We start from the raw sequence: 24,557 nt of genomic DNA, 5'->3' as shown, positions 1-24,557 counted from the left end.
TCCCCACCCTTCTTCTGCTGGTTGTCTCTCTGATACATCTCTGATCTAGGCATTTTCTGTTGAATGAGAATGACCACTTTATTTTAAAGTACAAATGTGAAAGTTTAATTAGAACAAGAAATCACAACCACCATGGATTCTGAAAAGCTGACAAATGTCACAAATATTCCCAAATCTAAAACAACAATATTCTTGTTTTATTACCTGCCTGATACATCTTATTTTTGGAAACACACTTTCTTTGATATCCTTTTCACAAGACAGTGTGCTCTTCATAAGACAACAGCATTAGAGAGATTTTGTAATCTTGGAGAAAATCTAGTATTTCCTCTTCCATGGTTGATCAAAATTTGTTTGATTTCAATAACTTAGAAAAGTTTATTTCAGTTTTATACCGTATTTGTAATGACATGCAAACAGTGTAGGTTTGTCAAATTTGGGAAACCCTCTATCACATTTCATAAACGATTTATAAAATTTCAGGACATTTCAAAATTTCTTGAGCAATGATACTCTTTTTGTTTTTTTTAAAGACACCAATTGTACTTGAGCATTTGTTACTTTTTTTTTAAAAATTTATTTATTTTTGGCTGTGTTGCATCTTTGTTTCTGTGCGAGGGCTTTCTCTAGTTGTGGCAAGCGGGGGCCACTCTTCATAGCGGCGTGCGGGCCTCTCACTATCATGGCCTCTCTTGTTGCGGAGCACAGGCTCCAGACGCGCAGGCTCAGTAGTTGTGGCTCACGGGCCTACTTGCTCCGCGGCATGTGGGATCTTCCCGGACCAGGGCTCGAACCCGTGTCCCCTGCATCGGCAGGCGGACTCTCAACCACTGCACCACCAGGGAAGCCCAGCAATGATACTCTTAAATGATAAATCTCAAAGTGTAAATCTTAACTACACTCTGAGTTGCTCACATGTAGTTACAATTGTCCTCCATGTCCTCTTTGCAGTGGCAGGTTATGAATTTATGTTATCCTCATTGATCTCAGAATCCTGTGGGGCTGCATACACGTGGCTCCCCCCAGTTCTGTTTATAGTACTGCTCTTGTTTGTGCCTTATAAGCACAGGAATTCTGATAAATTCTACCTCTAATGACTCCCATCAAAAAAAGAAAAAGAAAGCCTGGTGCATTTTTAATTATGTTGAGGATACACCTGAAAGGAGAGAGTTTCTGTTTTGACTAGGAATTCGCTTATGCTTTTGTTCATCCAATGATCTGATCAGCGAGGTTGTTCCCCTGTTGTGAGTCAGCTCAGCTGATTTCACTCACTCACACTGGGCTACCTGGCCCCTGCATGAATGACCACTTTTGATACCTCTTACTAGGGAAAAGGAGTTTTCCTCTCTCTAAGGTATATTGAAATAAAAACAAAAGTGAGGGACTCAGTGGAATGTCACAAACGAATGGCTCATGCATTTAGCTTCTGTCATTAAAACTCAGAAACTAAAGATTTACGTCTACTGGAGGGTATGGATGAAATGGAGATTAATATAGAACTTGAAGCATGTAGAGGTTTACTAGGGCAGCTTCACTTAGAGAGAGAAAGCGAAGGACAAACCTCCCTAACCATGTCTGAAGTTACACCAGGTAGAAAGCACAATTAGTTCTTTTCACAAAGTAGACTTTGTGGTGCAAGGTCAGCTACTACCGCTGACAGGTATGATCTTACATGAAGTCAGCCTCCCGGTGCTTCAGTTTCATCATCCACAGCACTGGGGTAACAACTTGGCTCATAAGGCTACTGTACAGATAAACAGCTATTATATGTCTAATGCTGAGGGTTATTAGTAAAGAAAACTATTGTTGCCGAAGGACTTTCTTGGAGACCTTGACAGGGGAGGGGAAGCGCTGGTAAACTGTATTCATCAAACACTTACTGTGGCTGCCACGTTGATGTTATACTGGTTATCGTTCAAGAGCGGCTGCACAGCCATGGTTCGATTGCAACGTAGATCGTGCAGCGATGTGGCAGCTGCTTCCAGCAAAAAGGCTCCAAAGTAGAAGACGAACACTGTAAAATGGTAAGCGAGATCCTGAAAGAGGGTGGAAAAGGGAGACAGCTACAATGAAAAAGAAGAGATTTTTTCTTCCGTTCCTTATTTCAAATGAAGTTTACGTGCAGGAAAATTAGAACACTGAGACAGTCTTTAACTGCATTTGCCATTTCTTTTGGCTCCCTCAGCAATGTCAAGCTGTTAGAATCCCAGTGAAAATCAACTGACCCGTTGCAATTGGCCCAGTGGCAAACCTTCAGATCCACTGAATTTTAGAATAAAATATATAATTTCAGTTTCGATTAAGGTTCCGTAGCATTCCTATCCTTAAAATTCAAGTAAAACAGCATTTAAATTATATCTTGTTAGGGTTATTATATAAATCTATTTTATTAGTGTATATTATATAGTTATATAATTATATACACATTCTATAATCATTTTATTTTTGAGCAATTATTATTTTTATCCATTAGATTGTCATCTCATACACTATGGGCCTATGAAATCACTGAATTCAATACCCTATCTCCCGATATTCTAAAAAACAAAACAAACATATACTTCTACAAAAAAGCAGAGGAAATTTTCATACAAAACTCAGCTGTGATTAAGTTATTTATCTCTCGCTGCATTGATGTGACACACAACTCTTAAAATTCACGTCGTCTTAGGTGAGTTAATATGCCATCAACACATCGCTGTGTATTTTTGTTAACAGTTCCTACAGCAGGTACTTACCATTTATTATTATACACCTGACAATCACCATTTGTTATTTCCATTTGAAGTTTTCATCTTAAAAGGAACGGGAAACGTTTGGTGACATGGCCTGCGGCTCTTGGTACGATATGCTTCCTTCACCAGCCTCCTCTGATGCCACCCTCTTTCCTCTTTGAACATCAGCCACTCTGGTCTCATCTTGGTCCCTAGGAATCACTCTATACCTCAGGGTTGATGCTCTTTACGCGTGGTAGCGTCTCTGACCGGAAAGAGTCTTCCCACAACCAATTACTTGCGCCTGTCCCCCAGCCCTCCACACCGTTCCCCCCAATAATACCACCTTTCTACTCCTGCTTAATTTTGCCTCCTTCCTCCTCTACAGGAGTATCATACAGGAGTATCAGAACTGAGTTGTGCTGAAGGCTTTCCCTGTCCAGTCCCGTTTCCTCCCCCTTCAGCTTTCATAGGTGTTACCATCCGATAAACTTCTTACACGCCCAACTCTGTATGGCTTGGGTCATACTATCCAGCTATCCGTACTGGCCTTAGGGTCCTATGCACTCTAGAGTGATGGAGGAAAAGACGTAGTACGGAACTCATGGCAATGGTGGTGACAAACTCACGACATAGGCTCCTAGGGTTCTAAAGTCAGGCATGTAAGTTGTACTGGGGAATTACACGTCTTGGAAAAGCAGCTCCCGGTGTCATCCTGGGCCATCGGAGAGAAGAAACACTTGATCCTGAGACACCAAGTGACTACGTATCTGGAACTGCTCATTAAGAATGGAGTTCTATCAAAGCCACCAACTCATAAAGTCATAGCACTGCTTCTTCAGATGGGAAGGGCACATCAGCGATCAAGCTGAGCTGGGCTACAGGGCACAAGTCTGCTGCGTGAGCAGGTAGCGCAGGCCCCCATGTCACCCACCAGGACGGGACTGCCCTCCTTCCTCAGCCCACACCTATGGCCACGTGGGGGAGGGGAGCCCTTGGGTCCAGAAGAAGGAGAAAGAAAACACCTGTGCTTGTTTCTAATGGCACGCTACGCTGTTGCAAGGTGAAAAGGGACAGCAGCTGCATTGCACGTGCATTATAGCCACACTCGGGGCTGGCTTGGAAAGACAGAGGTTAGGGGATATTTTCCGAACGGCTGCAACGATGAGTGGTGCAGCATGTCACACACTCTGTTAAGAAAGCAAAGCGACCCAAGGTAAGAACATACAGAGACTTGTGGTCAGTGGTGAAGGGTCTGGCAGGGTAGTCGGGGCCGTGGAGAATAAAAAGGCTACAGGTTTAGAGACAAGAAAGTGTGGAGCAGGAAGACGGACATATGGGATGAAGCATACAGTGTGAAGTGTGACCTTTCTGTTACGTGGTCACGCCCACCAGAAGCACCCACCATGGGATGGCGCGTATAGAAAATGATCCGGCCAGCTGATGCAACCAGCCTTTGTCACCAGTTACCCGGGTAGAGGCATTGTGGGTACAAGAACAGAGTCGCCACGGCTGGGAGGAGGAGGCTATGTCAAGGCCCAAGAGCATGGACTCCCAATTGCCAAAGCTGACCCAGCTACCGCCTTTTCTTAAGGCGGAACCTGCCAGCAACAGAGACTGACTCTGAGACCCTGATATGGCGCTATTCGCACCTGGTACCAAATTGACGAAACTCAGTTCCTACCTCCCTGGGAGACACATGGTTCATTCTCACAAAACAGACACTCATTCTGAGTATGGATTTGCTTTTCTTCCCTGCAGAACCTCAGCCTCCAAGACTATCCAGGGACTTAGAGAATGCCTGATTTATAGGCGTCTACTCAACACAGCATCTGACCAAGGGACCAACTTCTCAGCAGAGGAGTGGGAATGGGCCCACGACCGTGAGTTGTCTTGTACGCTGCACCATCTAGAACTTGCTGGCCTGAGAGCACGACAGGATGGCTGGCTGAAGGCACACCTGGAGGCACTACCCTGTGAGGATGTGTGGCCATCTTTCGGGACGCGATAGACACGGTGAAAAAGAGTTTTCAATACGGTGTTGTGTCCTCATTGGAAGAGTGAGAACCAAGCAGGGAAGGAGTTTCTCCTCTTACCATCGTCGCTCCCACTTACCTGATCAAAGACTGAGACTGCTGTCCCCACAACTCTGGGCTCTGCATGATCAGAGGTCCTGGTCCCCAGGGCATGTACTCTCGCTAGAGGATACAGCAAGCATCCCATTGCACTATGAGCTACGGCTGCTGCCTGTGTACTTTGGATTCTTTGTGCTCAGGGATCAAAAGGCAAGAGGAGGAATCACCATCCTGACAAGAGAAGGTAGGGTTGCTGACACACAGGAGGGCAGGAAGGAGTCTATGTGGAACTCGGGTGATCTACTTGGGGCCCTGTTAGAACTCTCTTGCCCAACTGTGACTAAAATGGAGAACTGCAGCAATACTGGCCTGAAAGGATAAAGTTACCAGGGAGGGTTTGCATCCCACCACCAGGTAAACCTCGGAGAGCAGCAGACATGAGTGCTGAACAAGGGGAGTTTAAAATGGTCAGTGGAGCGGGGAGGTGACCAAGACCAGCTGTGGCTCTGAGACCAACTCCAGTCAGAGGGGCTGCAGTTTGGCCCTCTACCCTCTCTCTTTTAAGTTCTGCTTCAGGAAGAGAGGCACACTGGAACCCCGGAGGAGCGGGGCCCCAAACACGCATGGAGAAGTGGAACCACATGGTGCAAGAAAAGGTCTGGATCACCCACGGCACGCGCTGAACACGTGTCCCTTCCAGAAAGAACCTGACGTTCTGCTGTGAGGAGCACAGTTAGCGGACAGCTTGGGCTTCAGTGGATTTGAGATCTGCTGCTGTGTGTGAACTAAGGTCACATTCTTCCTGGGCCACCCTCAGCCAATGATGGCCCAGAGCAGATACTGGTGCCTGGCCACCTTCCCCCAACACAACAGTCGTAAAGGGAAGGCTGTGCTCTGGAGCTTCTCACTAATTTGGCCAAGACTTTATCACTCTCTAAGACCTTTCTGCTTTATCCTACATCCTCCCTCTTTTGAAGGTGTTATCCCCTCCCCTTTCCCTCAAAAAAAAAAAAAAAAAAAAAAAATCTCTTATACTTCTAATCCATCTTAGAGTCTGCCTCCCAGTGGCCCAGAGAGGATACGTACACTCTTCTTATTCCCTTCTTGGCCATTAACATAATTGTAATTGTTCTGTCAGTTGTGTAATCGTTTCCTCACTGCCACTGTCTACTCCAACAAACTCTTTGAGAGCCACTACCAGGCCTATCTTGTACACCATTGTATTTCTAGGTCTTAACATAGGATCAAGCATATACTAGGTGCTCATTAAATATCCCCCACCACTGGAGAGCTACACCCACATTTATATCTGGCCACCCTGGACATCTTATTCGAATTCCTGCTATGCGTGGGATGTGTGCACAAAGGTCTTCCTCACTCACAATTTCACTCATGGTTTTGGACAATACAGATTATTTGCTCTAAGCCAGAGGTTCTCAAAGGTTAGCGTGTATCAGAAGCACCTGAAGAGCTTGTTAAAACACAGACTACTGGGCACCAGCCCCAGAGTTTTTGACTCTGTGTGTCTGGGTGGAATCTGAGAATCTGTATTCTTAACAAGTTCCCAGGCGATGCTGGGGCTGCAGGGCAGGGAACCACCCTTTATGGACCACCTGTCCGAAGCCCTTGGCCCTCCCCCGTTAGCAGAGGACCCCATCCCGTTTCTGTGTCTCCGTCACATGCTCTTGCTTTTCTGCCAATCTTCCCAACACTCACGCACCCCAGAGCGCAGCTCACCTGTCATCACCTCAAGTAAACTCAGCCTCAAGCATGCCTTGAATATTTTCAGCAGCAGGTAACTCTTTCCCACATTCTTATCTCCAGCCCATGTTCTGCTTCTCAGCTCAAGGTCAAACTTACTAACTATTAAAAAAAAAAAAAAAAAAAAGCCACGCTGTATATAGGGGGATCCTGTTTTACACAATGGCAGCATGAAAAAGGGATAATAGTCCATCTGAGCTGTAGTTTTCTCATTTGTAAAAATGAGGACAGGGCTTCCCTGGTGGCGCAGTGGTTGAGAGTCCGCCTGCCGATGCAGGGGACACGGGTTCGAACCCTGGTCTGGGAGGATCCCACATGCCGCGGAGCAACTGGGCCCGTGAGCCACAACTACTGACCCTGCGCGTCTGGAGCCCGTGCTCTGCAACAAGAGAGGCCACGACAGTGAGAGGCCCGCACACCGCGATGAAGAGTGGCCCCCGCTTGCCGCAACTAGAGAAAGCCCTCGCACAGAAACGAAGACCCAACACGGCAAAAATAAATTAATTAATTACTAAACTCCTACCCCCAACATCTTCTTTAAAAAAAAGGACAACCATCATTTTCTGTAAGGTCAAATAGGGGAATGAATGTGGGGACAGAAAACATAGCTCAGGACATTTTAAAAATATTAAGTGATTTCCACACTGGGCAGATGGTCACGCGTGCCAGCTACATTTCGGGGGAAGAAAGGGAAGAAACGTGTTGGATTGTACAAGGCCTTTTTTTTTTTGGTATCTTTTATTTCTCTAACGTATATCTTTCCTTAACACTCCATCTTCCAAAAAGGGAAAAATAAATATGACATCTGTTTAAAGTTAGGTGAAATGGTATTACTGCCAGTCCATATAAAAACAATGAAGAAAAAGCATCTCAAAATTAAAATCTGCTGCTTTCCTCAAATTCGAAGGGGGCAAGTTTTTAGCACTTAATATATGTTATTACATATCATATTTTTATTTCACCATTTACACCCACACTAGAAAGCTTGGGAAAAAATACTGAGGACATCAGCCATGAATATTAATTTAATCTCATGAGCAATAAAAACTAGAAGCTATACATACTGTAGGTTATATCTCACAATGAATACTTCTAGAAAATAAATTCTTTATCAACACGCCTTCTTCCTTCATGCATGGCATACAGGCGACATTAAACTGTTATCACAGGGTGGGTGGGAAGCCATACCTTTCTGAGCCATTAATGTCTAACAATTCCAGAATGCAGCAATTAAAAACTGTTACCATCTGGTGACAACTCCATGATATGCATGGCTCAAAAATTTACCTGGCTGAGAGTATACAAGATAAATTTAAAAATCTATCAAAGGTAGCCATGCGGTCAAAAATGACTAAGTATGTAGAAAATCACAAAGTATGTCCACCATATGACAAGACTGTGTACTAACAACCGCTGCACTGTGTCCTGTGCGTGGCTGTCCCCATTTTCCCCTCAGTAAGAGTGGCCTACTCCAGCTAGAAAGCCGTAAGATAAACTTTGCAGGTGACCTATGGAACAGATTGGCAGTTTCAATTGTCCCTTCCATAAAGTGGTTTAATTAAAAAAAAAAAAAAACCAACGTTTTATTGTATCTGAACATCAGATACAATGCTACAAATTGGAAAGAAATACAAATTTAGAAAACCTAATTAAACCTAACAAATTTAGGAAACCTAATATTAATGCTTATACTCAATACCAAAGATAAGACTCAATATAAAAGAAAGGAAAGAAAAGGGTATGGACGTTATGTCTAATAAAACCAGGAGTGATATTGGAAAAATATGTAAACATTGGTAAGGCGCCCGCATCAACCAGTTAGACAGAACGTTGAGCACTGCAGGATCCTGGAGACTCACTACTTTTCCAGATATTAACTCTTTAGTTGCTGGGCTACTAGGAGGTCCAGGAAAGGGCCAGGTGAAAGGGAGCACAGCACTTAGGAAGAGGCAGTAGATTGGGGAAATGGCTATGTATTAACCAGTACCAAAGTACCAGTAGGGCTATACTACTGGTACATACTGGCCAAATACCATCTTCAAGCCTGATATTAAAAGAGCCTGGTGGCACTCACCAACATTAGGGATTGACTGATTCATTCATGAATTATTTTAGGAAAGCCAGGCATTTAGAAAAAGGAGATTAAGCATCTATTTGTAACTTAAATAGGGATTTTTGATCTTCATCACTTGAGTAATGATTAGAAATATTTTCTCATCGTTAATGAGAAATCAAGGCAAAAATGCAGAGATACGTTGTATCAGGAACCTAAGAAATAGGACTTTCAAAGTTTCAAAGTGCACGCCTCAGCGTGTTTAAGGACTTATGGTGATTACTGATCACTTACTATAAATCAGACACAAAGCTGAGCACTGTATACTACATGAGTTCCATTATTCGTTGACAGCATCTGGTGAGGTCGGTATTATTATCAGTGTTTTTACAGAGGAAGAAATGAGGTTCAATATTTTGCCCAAGGCTACATGGTTAGTGAGCAAACCAGACTAAGCTCAAAGCCTGTGCATTACTATAACCACCACACTACACTCTTCCTCCTTAGCTTTACCCTAACCCGTGCCATCTGCCCCGGGCTGACTGAATGGACAGCCGCATTTGCTTAGACTTCACTGCTGATGACAACTGGGATGATGGTTCTCTTTATGGTCTATAAATAAGACAAGAACAAATATTTTCCTTGCTGCTGAATAAAATACTACCACACCGGAAAGGAACATATATAAAGCCCGACTAAAGGTCTGATTGAAGTTCCTAAGCACCAAAGCGTGAAGGAAACCTAATGGCGGTTCTTCATGAACTTCATTAAAGCACTGTCCACCATGCGTTGGAATTCATGCTCCACTGGGGCCCATTTTGAGACAGTCCCAGAGAATGAATAACCACAAACATGAAAGAGGCTCCCTATATTATATGAGAAAAAGGGAAAGTAAGTTGACCCAATTTAATGGCGTCATAATTTTTAAAATGGTGTCGATGGGAAATGCATTTCTTAAAACGTATCAATTCTTGCCAGTCTAGGACAGGCGTTGAAAATAAATATAAAATATCCCCTTTCCTTTTCTAAGTATTTGGAGAGTAACATATAGAGCTACTTGTTTTCTGAACAGAATATACGTATTTAATATCTGAAGCAGGAATCAATGGAAAATTTTAAGATACATGGCACAGCATCCGTCTCTCCAATAGTTCAATAACTGTAACGTGATTCATTTGTTGTATGAAACAAAACAGTCTTTGCGGAAAGGTCATCTAACTCATAAGGGAATCACAGAGAGATGGCTCAGCTCTGTCACCACAGGACCTGAGCAAGCTGGGACCCTGCTGTCCAGCAAGGCCGGCCACACGGCAGCATAGCAGCCTCTGTGCTCTGACCTTTTCTCTCCCGCTAGAGGCAACAGATAGAACAGGGCAACCAGCATTTCAGGACAGGATGAGATATTTATAAGTTTCTCACGTTTTCCTGAAAGAGACTTAAATATCCCTTACCAGGAAGTTCCAGTTGGCATTAATCTGAGTCACCACGCCAGAGAGGAACACGCCCAGGAAGAGGAGGGAACAGATGAAAGCCGTCACGGACACGAACATGACCCATCCTTGCAGCAGAGGTAGAGGAACATTGGAGGAGGCGACCAGGATCCACACGAGTGCCCCAAGCACCTAAAGGGAAAACGAAACACGGTAATAGGTTTGGGCCATAGAACTGAACGTGCCTGCGTCAGGCTCACCACTGCCTTTGCTCCCCCCCAGACTCCTGCACGTGTCCCTGCAACCCCGCCAGCGACTCGTCTCTATCATTACCGGAGAGCTTTCTTCTCTCAGGTGTAGGCGAGCACTTCTACTCTGGGACCCGACCTGACTCCACACCTACTTCTGCACCTGCCTTCCTGTTGGCCTCATCCTCAGCCCATGACCAGGCTCAGCATTCTCTCACCATCTAAAAGTATTTTCCTTCAAAAGAACTTGAAAAAGAAGAGATACACGTATATGTATAACTGAATCACTTTGCTGTACACCTGAAACTAACACAACATTGTTAATCAACTATGCTCTAATATAAAATATACATTTAAAAAAATAAATAAATGAAAGTATTTTCCATTGACCCTGCTGCCTCTCGAACGACTGCCCTCTCTGAGGATTTCCCTTTTCAGTACACGATTGTTACAAATTCATCTTTGCTAGGTCTCCACCTTCTCTCCTCGCTGTTACTCTTCAAACCACTGTCCACTGGCTTCTGCTCTCACCATTTCTCAGAGAGGCTATTAACAACGATCGGCCATGACTTCCTAACTTGTCACTTCTAATGGCCACGTTTCAGTCCTTATCGTGACCGATTTGTACAGGTGAGATCATTGCCTATATATAGCATAGCAGCTATTGTACATGACAGTAAACAATAAAATCTCCCATCATTTACTGACACTCTTCTAGGTGCTGGGCATGAGAATAGATACTTGAGATATTCACAGATCTAATATTCAATGAATACCTACTGTCGGGCATTGTGCCAGGTGCTAGGAATAAAACGGTAAACAGTGGTCTCGACCATCATGTAATTCACAGTCTCTTACAGAAAAGAGAAAATTAAGCAAGTCACTAAGATGCTGGGCAAACACTGGGCAAAGTCCACACAATGAGGGTTCTAAATCCAGATTTGAAAAGTCAGGAAACACTCCCTAGAAGCAACAACCCAAAGGACAGGGCCAGGGGGAGTAGCAGAGGGCAGAGAAGGCTGTTCCGGGGCAGGGGGGTGAGTTGAGTCTTAAGATGGTTTGGGGAAGCTGAGGAACACTTGGCAGAGCTGAAGGGCAGAGCTCAGGGTGACAGGAGCAGCGGGCACCATGTGCAGAATGGCCAGAGGTGTGAGCTGGACACGCAGCTGTGGGGGGTTCTGAAGGTCAGGTCAAGGAGAGGAACTTCACCCAAGGGCAACGGGAAGCCCCAGATCACCTTGAGCAGGAATGAGCGTGCTCAGGTTTGTATTTAGGAGTTTCTCTCCGGCTGGAGTGTGACAACAGGCGGAGGACTGGGGGACCACAGCGGAGACCGTTACGGTAACAGAGTGTAAAGTAGACTCAAGGAGCGGAGGACAGACAGAGGTGAGTGGCTCAGAGAGAAACTGAAGTAGATGTGAGGGTGGCTGGTGGCTGATCAGATGTGGGACATGACGGCAGAAGAACAGATAAGGAAAATACCCAGATTTCTGGCTGGGACAGCTGGGAGGGAGTGAGAAGACACAGGAGGAGAAGTGGTTAGGGGTGAAGACAGGCAGTTTTACGATCCTGACAGCAACAGCCTCGTGCATACTACCACTAGAGATAGAGGCTGCACACCCTCTGCATGGCATTCCAGGACCTTTATGAGCAAACCTGCCTTTTGCATACTTGTCTCTTGCCACTAAACCCCGCACATCTCACATTACAGAAAAAGAAATGAACAGTCCAGAGACAAAGCTCTTTCACATCTGAGTGGCCTGACATATGCTGGCCCAGAACGTCATTCCCTCCCCATGTGTATCTGAGAAACTCCCATGCACAGCTCATCCTGAAGAGCACATCAGCCTAAAGGTCGTTCCTGAGTTCCACCCCATGCTCAGGCCCCCCTCTGCCCTCTGGGCAAGCTCCCTACTATGGATTTGTTACGTTGATGGGAAACATTGTAACTGATGCCCCTGGCTCTCAGTCCAACTGTACTGTTAGATCTTCTTGGCGGCATGCTGCCTTATAATGGCTTGCATCCCATATCATTTATTAATCGACATAATAATTCTTTCCTAACTCTCAGTCAGGCACTGTGCTACATTTGGCAACACAAAAACCTAGGCTACGGTACACCTGCCTGGAGACACCGACAGGCAAATGGGAATCAATTCCCCCCGGCCCCCATCCCCCCACACAATATAGGCGATATCGTAGAAGCAGGTACGCCTGGCATACGGAAGGCTCTCAGCTATTTGCTGAGCGAACAAACTCCTAGTTCCCATATGAGAACAGTTGGAGCAGCAAATATTAAAAACCAATAATCATGTGACTCTTGCTAGATAATATCCAAACTGTGTAAGTCACTAAAAGTTAAAAATACAAGTATTGCTTCTTTAAAAAAGGCCCATACAATTCATCAGTACTTTGAAAAACATTTTGGAAAGCCTAATAAATTATCACTTGAGCAATGATAACAGAAGCCCCAATCTAATAAATTGATAATAGTGGTGGTATATCTCAAGTCCTTATTCCAAATCAAATATGAACAATCAACCCAGAAAGTTTCAGGAAGTAAATCTAGGTCATGGGTAATCATGCATATTAAAAAAATGTAACCACAACCTTATTAGTAGCTATGAAAGAAACAGTGTCCCTGGTAAAAGATTCTATACTCTTTCATACTGTTTACTAAATATTTGAAGGTGATAAGATCTTCCATTTTTTCTTTTTTTCTCAACCTCTTCTTGGTAGACTTTTCTTACTCTCCCATCACAAATAAGCTACATTAAATACTGTTTAAGAAATATACATCATTATTACATATCTATTAATTCAAGAATCATTTATTGAAACTCTAGGTGCCGGTATAAAGAATAATAAAGAACAATTGGCCACTGTTTATTAGGGACAGGCAGACTCAGATAGATAAGCATAATTATATGATATCGAGATTATGATAATTTCACACCTCTGAAGAAGAGGCTATCCGATCCCTTGGAATTAAACATAACATGTAATAAACCTGGACTGGACCTCAAACTGGTCAGCCTCAAATCTGCTGCCAGGCACTGTAGAAGGACACTGAGGGAAAAAAAAAAAAAGGCAAGGTTCAATCTCCAGGAGCTCTAATAAGGGAGAAATAGACACCACCAAATCTGATTCAGGAGCAGATTGTGGCCAGTGCTATAAAAAGGGCTCAACACTGCCTGCTCCCAGAGATTGCCAGAGGGAAGAAGAAACAGAATGGGAGGAATCTAGACAATAGGCAGGGGAGGCAGGTTTTTTTTTTTTTTTAACATCTTTATTGGAGTATAATTGCTTTACAATGGTGTGTTAGTTTCTGCTTTATAACGAAGTGAATCAGTTATACATATACATATGTTCCCATATCTCTTCCCTCTTGCATCTCCCTCCCTCCCACCCTCCCTATCCCACCCTTCTAGGTGGTCACAAAGCACCAAGCTTATCTCCCTGTGCTATGCGGCTACTTCCCACTAGCTATCTATTTTACGTTTGGTAGTATATATATGTCCATGCCTCTCTCTCACTTTGTCGCAGCTTACCCTTCCCCCTCCCCGTGTCCTCAAGTCCATTCTCTAGTAGGTCTGTGTCTTTATTTCCGTCTTACCCCTAGGTTCTTCATGACCTTTTTTTTTTTTTTTGAAGCGGGCTCTCAAGGCGGACGAGGGCTGTGACAGCGGATGCTAATGTGAAACAGTAGAGATGAACTCTTCTTGTCGGACTCAAAACTACAGCCCTTCCCAAACTTCAAAGGCTTGGAAAGGGAACTCAGTGTGTATATGAAAAGAGAACAGACTTGCCTCCCCATTTGTGGTGTGTGTGTGGCTGGAAAGGGGGCAGGGGAGGCAGGAAGGTGTAGGGATGCCTCCCCCGTCCCAAATATACACACACACACTGCATCCCTAGATCAGAGATTCCGTGAAATACAGATTTAAGTCATCCTTACCACAGGAGCTCTGGAACATAGAGGATGGCCCAGAGAAGAGAAATAGTCCCACACTGGAGATCCACCTTCCTCGTTGTAAGACTGTCACATTGGTGAATGGGTCCCTAGGGCCTTGACACAGTTATTTCTCCTTACTTCACGATAAGCTACCTTTTCTTTTGGCCAAAAGCTACCTTTTCTCCTGAGCTTCCCAATCTAGCTCAAACTTTAAAAACTGGGCTTTTAATAACATTACCAATGCTTAGTATATTCCCTTCACCTAATTCTGCACATTACGAAGCTCAGACTATTTACCACTCCTGTTAATTATCAGCATTCCTGTTCAGTAGAGGTGGCTCTGGAGGTAGCCCGTTTTTAGAAGTGAAATGCAGAGCACAGGAATGGTTAAAATCTGAGGGAGAATAGTTGATAATGTTTCGTAGCAACTGCAGAGTGCACACACGCTGAAGAAGGCTGGAATTCCTGTTCACCCACGGTGAACTGAATCCACATTCTGACCCCTTGTCTATCACGGCCTTCCACCACTCTCTGGTGTCCTAAAACGTCTGAGAATTATACACAAAACTCCCAAATGCACCACCTTTTGAAATTTCTGTAAGGAACCAAGTCAGGGCTCATGACTCTGAATCTCAAGCTCTGACAAAAAGACAACCCGACTTCCAGGTAATGCACAGGCAAACACGTCTTCACGTAGATATCGGTCTTCCCCTGCGACCCCTCACCTCCTGAGCTCAAATTTAGGCGAATCTGGCACACACTTCAAGTGCTCAAATATACCCCGAGTTGCCGTGATTAAGTTGCTACCCATTCCAAGACCCACGGCTCTCCTTTGTGGCCGGCTGTAGTGTATGCTTATCCCTTCAGTTTAGCTCCTGCAGGGCAGAAGGGTGTACCTTGGCTGAAGCCTTCCCATAAGAAAGCCATGGAAGTATTATTCATCCACACGCCACACCGAACTGAACCCTCAGAGCTGGAGCTAAAACATGTTTTCACTAGGAACTGTGCACTGGCAAGAATATATAACCCCGCGGGAAACCATGGTCTTGAGCAAGCGGCGATTCTGGCTGCGTGGATTACAGACTTCCCAGATTGAGTCCTATTTGGACGGTCTTCCTATGTCCCCAAAGGATTCCTTTTGCAAACACCCTTTTTCTTTTCGAATGTCACTTATTTCCTAATAGCGTGCTTTTAAACCATGCCCTCCGACATCTTGGCTAATAATTTTCAAACCACTTGGACACCTTCATCTTAGTATACTCTTATTATTCACTAAGTAAACAGGCCAATTCCTACTCTGACCTATTTTCAGTCAGTGTTTGGAATGAAACCAGGGAAAGGTAAGTGAAGCTGAAGGTATAAAGGACTGGTTAGACTGCCCTAAGGAGAAACATTTCAATACTTAGAACTTTCTGTGTATAACATATGACCCTCTCTTTCCAGTTCTCCTACTGCTTACATACTGGGCTTTTCATCACTTTAAATCAGTGAGGACGAACAAATCAGAAAGACTAGAGGAAAACATGTCTCCCAACCTGGCTTACGGAGTTAATCTGAGTAAGAGGTCGAAGCTGGTGAGGGTAACAGAAATACGAGCTAGCATTTATCTAGGTCTTGTGTTCAAGCACTATTCTAAGGGTTTTATTTGTACCAGTTTAATCCTCTGAGATTAACACTGAGAGATTAAACACTGAGAGCTAAGTACTATTATTATTACCATTTTATAGAGAAGTTAATCAAGGTAGAGAGTCATTAATAAATTGTTCTAAGTTATGCAGTTAATAAATGTTAGACCTGGGATTTGAACCTGGCAACTGGCTACCAGAGCTTATGCTCTTAACATTATGTTAGTTCTCCCCCATCAAAGTTTCGTGTTTATTCTAGAGCAGGGTTTCTATACCTTTGCCATGGATTGGTTTGGGGCAGGGGCAGGGTTGATTCTCCAAAATCATATCAAATTGGGTAGATAAGTGCACATACATTTTTCTGAGGGCACCGTCTACAATGTTCATCAGAATCACAAAGTGGTTTGTGGCCCTCCAAAAGTTCAGAATACCTTATCTTCTTGATAACCCCTCCAATTTCAATGGGCGCTACAAATGAAACAAGAGGATTAAAGGATGTTAAACATGCTCAGACTATTTATCTTCTAGTGAATAGATTACCTATAACTCCATTTTACACACAACTTGTATTCCAAAGAATGTTTTTAAGTGGGAACATACTTCAGTCAACAGATACAATACCTGATAGCTGTGTTTACAAGGCAGCCCATAAAAGTGTAAAGTCACTCATGATGTGACTGCAGTCCAGTGGTTTTAGCACTGGTGAATACTCCTGCCTGCCTCTCCAAGCTCACCCTCTCCCCTGCGATGCTCCTTTCCCTGCCACCCTGTCTCTGCACTGCAGCCTCTGTCCCTCATCCCCTGCACACAAAGCGTCTATTACACTGGTCCATGCTTCTGCTTAGCGTGCTGCCATCAGAATTTTCGCTGGATAACTAAACTCCAGTACTATGTCTTCCAGAAAGACTTCTCTGGCTGGATGCCATCGCTTGGTGCTTCCATGGCTACCAAGCTGATAGTAATCTTAAAATGGAAAGCCCATATTATAGGGGAGAAGTATGCTCTGGCCCTCTTTTATTCTTATTTATAATTTCCCTTGATTTTTAAAATCGTCTTTTCATGTTTATAGGTAACTAGTTATCACCTAGGTTAAAAATGTTCACGCATGCCCATGCTTCAGTATCAACAAGGACTGTACAAGTCATTGCCTCTTTTCTTTCTTTTTACCTTCCTTCTTCTGAAAGCTATTATACGAAAGTTAGGGATGTCATCTATGGAGACTACGAAAGGGCATGGCCCTTTTCATATAAAACAGGACAGAGGAAATTCAGGTCAAACTTTAAACTCCTGGAGAGGAGTCATGACATTTTAAAAGTTGGGCAATAATAAATGCTGGAGAGGGTGTGGAGAAAAAGGAACCCTCCTACACTGTTGGTGGGAATGTAAATTGGTATAACCACTATGGAGAACAGTATGGAGGTTCCTTAAAAAAATAAATAGAGCTACAATATAATCCAGCAATCCCATTCCTGGGCATATATCCAGAGAAAAGATACATAATACATAATGCATAATTCGAAAAGATATATGCACCCCAGTGTTCATACCAACACTATTTACAATAGCTAAGACATGGAAGCCACCTGTGTCCACTGACAGATGAATGGATAAAGAAGATGTAGTATACACACACATGGAATATTACTCAGCCATAAAAAAGAATGAAATAATGCCATCTGCAGCAACATGGATGGACCCAGAGATTATCATACTAAGTGAGGTTAAGCCAGACAAAGACAAATATTATATGATACAGCTTATACGTCTCATCTAAAAATGATACAAATGAACTTATTTACAAAACAGAAATAGACTCACAGACATAGAATATAAACTTATGGTTACCAAAGGGGAAAGGGCAGAGGGATCAATTAGGAGTTTGCGATTAAAATATATACACTACTATATATAAAATAGAGAACCAGCAAGGACCTACTGTATAGCAGAGGGAACTATACTCAGTATCATGTAATAACGTATAATGGAAGAGAGTGTAAAAAAAAGAATACATATATATACATATATATGAATAATTGAATCTGCTGTAAATGAATGAACTGTGCTGTACATGTGAAACTAACACAACATTGCAAATCAACTATATTTCAATAACAAGTTAAAAAATAAAATAAAATGCTAGAAGAAAAAAAAAAGTTGAGGGCTTCCCTGGTGGCGCAGTGGTTGAGAGTCCGCCTGCCGATGCAGGGGACACGGGTTCGTGCCCCGGTCCGGGAGGATCCCACGTGCCGCGGGACGGCTGGGCCCATGAGCCATGGCCGCTGTGCCTGCGCATCCGGAGCCTGTGCTCCGCAACGGGAGACGCCACAACAGTAAGAGGCCCGCGTACCGCAAAAAAAAAAAAAAAAACGTCGGGCAAGACATAAGAGGGCGTACTCCAAAGCTGCTCTTCCCCGCTCCAGTCAGTTTCTCTAGAATATTTTCACACTGTTCAGTTTGTCCTACAGAACAATCACACAGCATTTGTCAAGTACTGAACGTGCGTGGTATTGGCTACACCTGCCTGGTTCCTGTACCATGTCATTACACAGTCTTTCCTATTCAGCTATATCTATGCAGATATGCCACACCCATGGCTCCTACCACCCGGTACGACATTTCTATCAGGCACCACAAGACAAATCTCCTCTCCTTAACCTTTTCCTTTGGAGCTCAAGGTCAAGGTTTTCAGCAACTTGGTTTGAAGTTTTCCATGTTTCAGTTCTAATTCTTACAGAACTGCCAGCCAGGGAAAACGATTGCTGAAAATAATCTCTGGCAGGGGCACTTTTTTTTCTTATGAAGTTTTAAAGACTTTTTTTCACATGGATGGAGATTTTTAACCCAGACGCAAGGTAAAAATTTTACCTATAGAATTAAAACCCCTTTAAAGCAGGGAAAACACGCCCACAGGTAGCCCCTCCTTCACCACTGCAGACACACAATGTCCCTTTGCAACCGAAATCTATTTTCTGGGTGAGAAGAGAGAAGTCTATACAGCTGAACATTTATGTGTTAGTCCATCTACAGTCAAAGCTGCAGGTTGAAAATAACCTGAAATCCCTTCCATAGAATTATCTGCATGACTGCACATGCCTGCTGCACAGCCCCTCCTTCCCCATCATCCTTTCATTAACATTTCATTTTTCTGGCATAAGTCCTCTGTGTTACATCTTATACTTAAGTTTGGTCTACGATCATTTCAGGCCATGTCAAAACTTTACATGGGGCTTCCCCGGTGGCGCAGTGGTTGAGAGTCCACCTGCCGATGCAGGGGACACGGGTTCGTGCCCCGGTCCGGGAAGATCCCACATGCCATGGAGTGGCTGGTCCCGTGAGCCATGGCCACTGAGCCTGCACGTCCGGAGCCTGTGCTCCACAACGGGAGAGGCCACAACAGTGAGAGGCCCGCATACCGCAAGAAAAAACAAAACAAACTTTACCTATGTGGTTGACCTTGTAAATATCAAATCTGTGCCTCTTCTCTGCTTTTCTTTGTCCTACTTCTAGTTCTCATCACCCCTCATCCAAACCACTGCAATAAGCCCTTTAGCTGACCTTCCTGCCTTCAATCTCTCTGCTTTATAACCAAACTTCATTACTCAAAGATTTCTGCAAGTCTGATCAAGTTAGCCCTGTCCTTCAGCAGCTCCCCATCACAGACAAAAACAAATGCTATGCCTTGGCCTATCATTCCTCAGCAAACCACACCTTGAACCCTACCTGCTCTTTTTCCTCCTCCTGCCACCTCCCCATAAGTCATGTAGAAAAACACACACAGAAAAACACCAACCATTGCCAGAACTTCATGCCATGGTCTTTCTTGTCTCTGGGGTTTGCACATGCCCTTGTTTCTACCTGGAATTCTCTTTCCCACTTTTGTCTACTGAACCTCTACTCATCATTTCAGGCTAAATTCAAATGTCACCATCCCATTAAAGCTGCCTGTCCTGGCCTTCCCAGTGGCCAGATGTACTCCACCCTGTTTTTCAATAGTACTTTTCATAAACCAATTTTTTTTTTTTTTTGCGATACACAGGCCTCTCACTGTTGTGGCCTCTCCCACTGCGGAGCACAGGCTCCGGACGTGCAGGCTCAGCGGCCATGGCTCACGGGCCCAGCCGCTCCGCGGCATGTGGGATCTTCCCGGACCGGGGCACGAACCCGTGTCCCCTGCATCGGCAGGCGGACTCTCAACCACTGCGCCACCAGGGAAGCCCATAAACCAATTTTATCACTTCAAATGCAGCACTGTAATGCTTTCTTGGATTTATACTTTACTGTATAGGACTTTCTTTTAAGGGCAGGAGTTATGTTAATTATCCTATTTCCAGGGCATAAGATAAGGCCTGATGCATAGCAGGTTATTAATTACTTGTTGAAAAAATGAAAATTATTATCGCATCCAAAACACTGCAGTTAGAAGCCTGTGAATAAGAGTCCTAGACCATCTCCCATAAAGAGAAATGTTCAGGAATATCATGGGGAATGTAAACAGTTTCCTAAATACTGAAACTGTGAAACACACTGAATTCAATAATGACCTTTATTCTTTTCCATGTTTAATACTGTTACTTCCAATCTTCTTGTGCATAATACTCACTGAGGACAAAGGACCAGAAATAGCTTGTTTAGCCCAATAGTACAGATGTTCCAATGTCATTTTCTTATAATACACCTGCCTGGAAAGTGCGTTAGCTATAGTTCACTTTCCATTGTTGTGTCTTTATTCCCTGAATGGTAGTTATTTGGGGGGCATATCCTCTCAACTAGGTTATAAGCTCTTTCAAGTGAGGCAGAGTTTAAATATCTTTGTTCCCAGAATAGTGTCTGCCGCACAACAGGTATTCAATAAACACCTGATGAATGATTTACAAAACATTAATTCAGGAAACACTGAATCAAAACATTTGATTTTGAAAATGATAACTTTGGACGGCAACGTTTTCCATCTTAAACTAAAAGGTTTCACTTTGCAAAACTAACTTAGTATTAAACTCTTCATAGCAAGCACACATTGGTAGGTATAGCTGAGTGCAAAAACCCAGAGGTAGACAACTTAGGTGCCTAGCAGTACAACATACCTATCTCAAGAAAACCACACCATGCATGTGAAGTTGCAATACCTCCACCTATAAAGCCAGTGCTATAAACTACTTTGCCTGGTGTTTGGAGGCTGGCAATATCTGTATCTTTTGAATTATCTCCCCAACAAATGCCTGACACTTGAGAGATTGTGAATGTGGTACAACAAGGCAAATTGAAATTAAATCATTGAGCAAAGTTACTGGTTAGTGCGAGAAGTGAATTCCAAGATCATGGTTTCATTAGCTTAGTCAACTACAGATAGCCCAGCATCTTTGTCAGATGCAGTTTTCAGGTGTTCAGTTTTAGACAGCAACGGGACATAAAGAAATTGCAAAGACAAATGGATTCGATAGAAAGTCAAAATTAAGGAGTTTGGGCATATTCAGAAACACTGGCAGAGGCTAAAACAAAGGGGTCCCCAGAAAGGACATCACCCAGAGCTTAGAACTGCTTCTGGTGAATTCTCACGTTTAATTTACAGAGAGAAATTTCTGAAGAGGAGCCATGGGAGACTGAACAATTTCAAGGGATCAGAAATCCGGGACCAAAGCGCTTCGAAAGTGTCTACTTTGCTTATATCTGTGCATCTCCTCCGGTGTGGATGTTCTAGGTAGAGAGAGGGGACCAAGGTGGCCTCCACCTCTGCTCTCTTAAAGCACATGATCCAATAGCTCTAAGTGGCACAGCAGGATGAGGGCCAAGAAGGAGCTATAGTTTGGCTCTAATGTGGTCTCTTGTTTCTCTGAGGTCACCAGTTTCACCGGAATATTCTGGGCCTTTTATTTTTTGCAGGTTGGGCTGGGGAGGAAGGAGGTTGATATCAAGTAAAAGGTAATGGAGGCCTATGATTTAAACCTATCGAGATATTTGGCCAAAAAAAGTGAAAATTAAACGGAAATGGCTTTCAGAAGTGATGCTGTTCTATCTAGATAAGGATCCTGGAAGCGTTTTGGGGCTAAGAAGCCAGAGGAAATGAAGGGACGAGAGGAAGGGATTGGATACTTCTGTGAGCCTGGGATTTCCCCTGGGATGGGGCGTGGCAGAAGTTCTAGCAGAAGGAGAGGATTCACATTTGCAAGAGAGAGCTGTCTTGTCCACAGAGCCCCGAAAAGGCCTCCCTTGGTGGTTCCCAGACATGACCGTACATTAGAACCTCCCGGCAGCTTTTTAAAAACCTAATGGACTCGGTAGCTCCCCCAGAGAGTCCGATTTAATTAGTCTGGCCTAGCGACAGTATTTTAAAAATCTGCCCAAGCAATTAAGTATAGCAGGAGTTGAGAACTAACCAATGGGCTAGATAAATACAGAGATATGGGGGTGGGGGGGAGGAAATAGAATAAACCATTTTCCACTTTTTTTCCCAGAATTAGGTGGAGTTTCCAAAAGTGTCACATGATCACCAGTGGCTCTTGAGATGGAATTTGATTTGATAGCACATGGCTAGGCCTTCTTTGCATATATATACATATATGTATGTCACAGTTTTTACATATATACATATATATGTAAACATATAAGCATCTATTTGAATAAATATTAGAAAAATATGACAGCATAGCAAATTTGAGAATTCATGTTTTTATTGCTTAGGATGAGGCTAAGGTAAGGTACTGAAGCTCAGAAAGTGAATGCATTTGAAGTGCACAATCTGTAAATTCTAGAACAGGTGAATGTGGCAGGCAAAAACTTCTAACAGAGGCAGGCAAACAACTGGAGTCTGAGGAACACGGAACTAAAGTAGCCCAGAGCCTATAAAATCCTTCTTCCCAGGCTTCACTGCTCTCAGGCTGTCCCCCTCCCCACAGTGGGGCTGCCCACCCAAGGCCACCCTCTCCCCGCTCTTCTCACCTGGATGCCCGCACCTCGTCCCAAGCATTCAGATGCTTCCGAACTGGGCTCAGACTCAAACCAGTTTCTCCTAGCCTCGCAGTCACCATCCGATTACTGATGTCATAGCCGGTAACTCACTTGTCTCCTTTTTCAGATTCAAATCTGAGCTAAACTTAACTTAGGGTGCCTTAGCAAAATAGGGCGGAAAACCAATGCTTACAAGGCGTTCCAGCCCCACAAGCACAAAAGTGAAACCGAAGCGACCCAAATCCAGGTTATGCAAACTCAAAGGTGTGGGTGTGGGTGAGGGGGACGATATGCAAACTCCAAACCGAGCAAACAAAGCCAGCCGGCAGGAAAGGCACTGACTGGCAAACGTTTCACTCTGTATTTGCCATTCTCAGGACATGATGTAACCTCAGGTTGCCCAATTTATATTTGCACATTTTCCCCAGCGAGCTTCAAAACCTCCCAACTCCATTAAAGTGCCTTTTTAAAAGTTCACGTCTGCAGCCCAAGAAGCCTGCACGACAGGCCGGGTGACCCGACGGTCACCTAGGCCCAACCAAGTGCGCTGAGAGGGTTTGGAGTTGCAAAGGTAGACTCGGAAGGGAGAAGGCGCAAACGCAGGCGGCTAGGAGCTTGACAGCCACGTTTGTACTTTTACCCTACCATTCTCAGCCCACTTGATTAGACACTGCCCAGGGCACCGTATGGGCTTCACCTTTTCCCTGCCCTGCCTCCTGAGCCCCGCTGCTCTCCCCAATCCAAAGGGCGCTCATAATGGTAAAAGGAAAAAAAAAAAAAAAGCCCACGTCTTCTAGCCCTCCTCCTCCGCTTCCTGGTACCTCCTGCCCCTCCTTCCACATCCTAGCGGCCTCCTGGTCACCCGGTCGTTGGCTCCACCTTGCAGCACCCAACAAAATGGCAGGTAGCATCAGGCGAGGCCGAGAGCGCCGGCACCCGCTCCAGCCCAGCGTGGCCCCCGGCCAAACCGCCGGGGGTCTCTGACAGTACCCCAACTCCAAAGAGCCTTCTCCTCTCAGAGTCCCCAATCCTCGGCCCGCGGGGCCTCCTGCTCGCTCTCCCGGGACCATTTCTTTCGCCAGCGGAGGAGCAGGTGCCAGCGTAACAGGTGCCAGGCGAGAGGGCCAGGGCGGTGGCGCCGTCGCCCGGGTGCGGGCTGCGCTGGGCATCGGGAGGACCCCGGGAGGGGCGCAGGAGAAGCCCACGCCGGGGGGACGGGAGCTGGGGGCCGCGCAGAAGGACGCAGCCCGGGGGGCAGGATGCAGCTGCCAGTTCTCGCCACCCGGGGCGCGACCCTCGCCCAGGCTGCCCCACTTACAATCTCCAGGCAGACGAAGGCGCCCGAGTAGGTCCGCAGGATGTCGGGGCCGACGGGCAGGGTGACCCGTGGCGCCGGGAAGGACACGGCGGGGTTCGCGGGCGGCGGGACTGGCGCTCCGCCGGCCGACATGCTGCCGCTGTCGCTACTGCGTCTCCGCGCGCCGCCGCCACCTCCCTCCGCCCGCCTCCGCCTGCCTCCGCCTCCCGGGCTCCCGCCGCCGCCGCCGCCGCCGCCGCCGCTGCTCGGGTCCGCGGGCTCCGGGCGCGCCGCCCGGGAGGGGGGCGTGGCAGCGCTGTCTTCGGCCAGGCGGGGCCCCGCCCCGTCACGTGGGCCCAGGTGAGCGCGCCTCCGCCCCGGCGCCCGCGCGGGTCACGTGCACAGGTGCGGCGGCCACCTGGCCCGGTCCTTCCTGCTCTGTTCTTCTGGTGCCCTTTGC

The 24,557-nt window shown here is 45.2% G+C and overlaps 1 protein-coding gene across 1 annotated transcript in view; it reads right to left on the bottom strand.

Annotated features, from left to right (window-relative positions):
• MAL2 (mal, T cell differentiation protein 2) overlaps positions 1–24,345 on the bottom strand; it is a 29,668-nt gene extending 5,323 nt beyond the window's left edge. The window contains exons 1-3 of the mRNA XM_030875665.2: positions 24,119–24,345; positions 10,055–10,225; positions 1,881–2,036 (exon numbers count right to left, since the gene is read on the bottom strand). Of these exons, the coding sequence (XP_030731525.1) occupies positions 1,881–2,036; positions 10,055–10,225; positions 24,119–24,250 (459 nt within the window). The 5' untranslated portion in view covers positions 24,251–24,345. The remainder of the gene's footprint in view (positions 1–1,880; positions 2,037–10,054; positions 10,226–24,118) is intronic.
• Positions 24,346–24,557: the final 212 nt, after the last annotated feature.

Source organism: Globicephala melas, chromosome 17, assembly GCF_963455315.2.
Source record: "Globicephala melas chromosome 17, mGloMel1.2, whole genome shotgun sequence".
NCBI classification, from domain to species: Eukaryota; Metazoa; Chordata; class Mammalia; order Artiodactyla; family Delphinidae; genus Globicephala; species Globicephala melas.
This window is presented reverse-complemented; position numbering and strand designations above follow the sequence as displayed.